This window comes from Sinocyclocheilus grahami, unplaced genomic scaffold (genome assembly GCF_001515645.1).
Source record: "Sinocyclocheilus grahami isolate Dianchi unplaced genomic scaffold, SAMN03320097.WGS_v1.1 scaffold1273.1, whole genome shotgun sequence".
NCBI classification, from domain to species: Eukaryota; Metazoa; Chordata; class Actinopteri; order Cypriniformes; family Cyprinidae; genus Sinocyclocheilus; species Sinocyclocheilus grahami.
In genome coordinates, this window is record NW_015506452.1 from 98,082 (window position 1) to 100,731 (window position 2,650).

Genomic DNA, 2,650 nt, shown 5'->3' on the forward strand with positions numbered 1-2,650 from the left:
TAGACTTGTGCCGGTATTCGGTAATGCGATATATCACGATAATGAATATGCGCGATATTGTTATCGTGGGCACTTCTAAATACGTGAATAATTATATATAACAAATTATTACGAATTTTTAATGCATTTTAAGAATACTTTTCCCATCAACTGGTCAAAATGCACAACAGCGCTGTATGCTGCGTGAAAGACGCATGCGCACTCTGATGTAAATAAGCGCGGACGTGAAGCACATGGCGGAACATGTAAGAGAAATAATAATAATAATAATAATGATTCATTTAAATGCAGCCGTTACCCCGGAAGCCCTGTAAACAAAGCAGCTGCACTGCTTCCTGTTTCTGAATCATGTTTAAATGATTTAAACAGCCATTCAGATTTGTGTATTTGCTATGATGTTCATCACAGCGCCAAATACTTATATATTTAGACCTAATAGGCTATTTATTTTCAAACTTTTTTCACATTTTAATCTGGACTACAACATGCCCTAGATATTGTTTGAAAGTGTTTTGATTCTTTATTGTTCGGTTACACTTTACATTAGGGCTTCATTAGTTAACATTAGTTAATTCATTAGTTAACAAACTGCCAATGAAAAATTCTTCTGAACATTCATTAATCTTAGGTATTCCAATATTTAATAACAGGTTGTTCAAATCGAAAGTTGCAGCTGTGGTGTTATTTAATGAGCTAACGTGAACTAAGACTTGTATTTTTTTTAACAAAGATTAATAACTTATGTAGCAAATGTAGCTATTGCTCATTGTGAATGTTAATGCATTAACTAAGGTTAACTAATGAGGTCTTATTGTAAAGTGATACCTATTGGTCTTTATAGTTCTTTTGCACTTTAATCTGTGTAAAACTTTTAACTTTATACATTTTTCTGTATTGCTTTATTGCATTTAAATGTTCAGTAAATTTTGTTATAAGAAACATGTTATTAAACCTGTTATACTGTATTATGACAGCACTTTTTTAAACTAAATTTCAATATCGTGATAATACCGCATACCGTGATAAAAGCATTAGCAATTAATCGCAACATGAAAATTTGATATCGGCATATCCCTACATGAAATATGTACGTATATGTTTTAATTCATTTACGCTACCAGGAAAAAGTTTTTTTTTCTAAAAAAAAAAATTAATACTTTTATTCAGCAAGGATGTATTAAATTGATAAATTGAATTAATTGATTAAATAGATCTTTATAATGTCCTGGCATAGAATTACCAGCACATTTCAATTAAGTTTAAAGACATTTCTTTCAAGCCTAAAACACAACAAAATGCAATGCATAATTCGAAATATATGGGTAAAACACCTGTGAAAAATCAGTACCAAAAATTCTTTCATATTCTTTCATATTGAGTAATGGGTGCTAAAAATTCAACTTTGCCATCACAGGAATATATTACATGTGAAAATATATTAAAGTAGTACATTTGTACAGCTATTTTAAATTGTACAAATATTTCATCATATTACTGTTTTAACTGCATCTTGATGAAATAAATGCAGCCTTTGTGACCATAAGAGACTTTCAAAAACCTTAATGAATCTTACCGACCCCAAACTTTTGAACGTGTACATACTGTACTCGTAATCCCTGTTTACCTTCGTCTGTAATTTAAAGACTCCATATTATTCTTTCAGTTGCTGCATATGAATTTCAACCTCTTGCTTTTGCCTTTTTTCATGTCAAATTTCTTATTGAGTTACATCCTTCTCATCCATAACTTTCCTTTTGTTTCCCTTGCTTTCTCATTTTCTTTCTTTTTCATTTTTTTTTTCTTTACACTGCCATGGCTTTTTTTCCATTCATTAGCATTCTTCAGGCTCATTGAGCACTTTGATGTGCCGTGTTTCAGTGAGGCTCGTGAGCAGCTTACTTAGACGTTTACGATGGTTCTTTCAGTGGTCCCAAAACTCAGGGGACTCAGACAGAGGTCTGACCTGATGGCAGACATAAGGAGCTTAGTACCAGTCTACACAGCAGCACATTATGTACCAGTAACTGCATATTTGGCCTATTCCACACTATGCACATGGCAGTTTAAGGGGAAATGTTTCTTATAGTGAACTGCAATTGCCTGATTTGACCCAAATTAGTGATTTGAATTTATTATTTACATAGAATTAATTATCAGATTACTGATGAGATTATAATATTTATTTCTCTTTCCTTCAGCTCCTCGGACAAACTTTGCAGCGGAGAATGGTGAGTGACCATATACTCCTGAGAATTGCTGGGTGCTCATATGGTTTTGGCAACATATATGATTCTCATAATTTTTTGGCAAGGCTTTTAACCCCAGGGAGACTGTGTCTGTAGTCTGTAGTTACTTTATTTTGCATAAATAAAAGAACAGATAAATATTTGCAGTGTTATCAACACAGATTCAAGCCTGGTCACTAACGCCCTCTACTGTACACTTACGAACAAGGCAGTCAAAATTTAACAAACCTTTTCTCATATAGTGAGGTTGTTTTATAAATTGATGTTTATTGTTCTGTCTTATTATTATTATTATTTGAAGACTACATATCCAAGTCAGCCTCTTTGCCCGGATATGGCAGGAATGGATTGCCCAGGGGAAGTTTCACTGTAAACAAAGCACTCACAGCAGATGGGGTGGAAAT

At 33.1% G+C, this 2,650-nt stretch overlaps 1 protein-coding gene across 1 annotated transcript in view; it reads left to right on the plus strand.

Annotated features, from left to right (window-relative positions):
- The window catches only part of LOC107568682 (actin-binding LIM protein 3-like), a 76,249-nt gene that overhangs the window by 67,622 nt on the left and 5,977 nt on the right, over nucleotides 1–2,650 (plus strand). Inside the window, exon 18 of the mRNA XM_016254661.1 lies at nucleotides 2,199–2,228. Coding sequence (XP_016110147.1) covers nucleotides 2,199–2,228 — 30 coding nt within the window. The remainder of the gene's footprint in view (nucleotides 1–2,198; nucleotides 2,229–2,650) is intronic.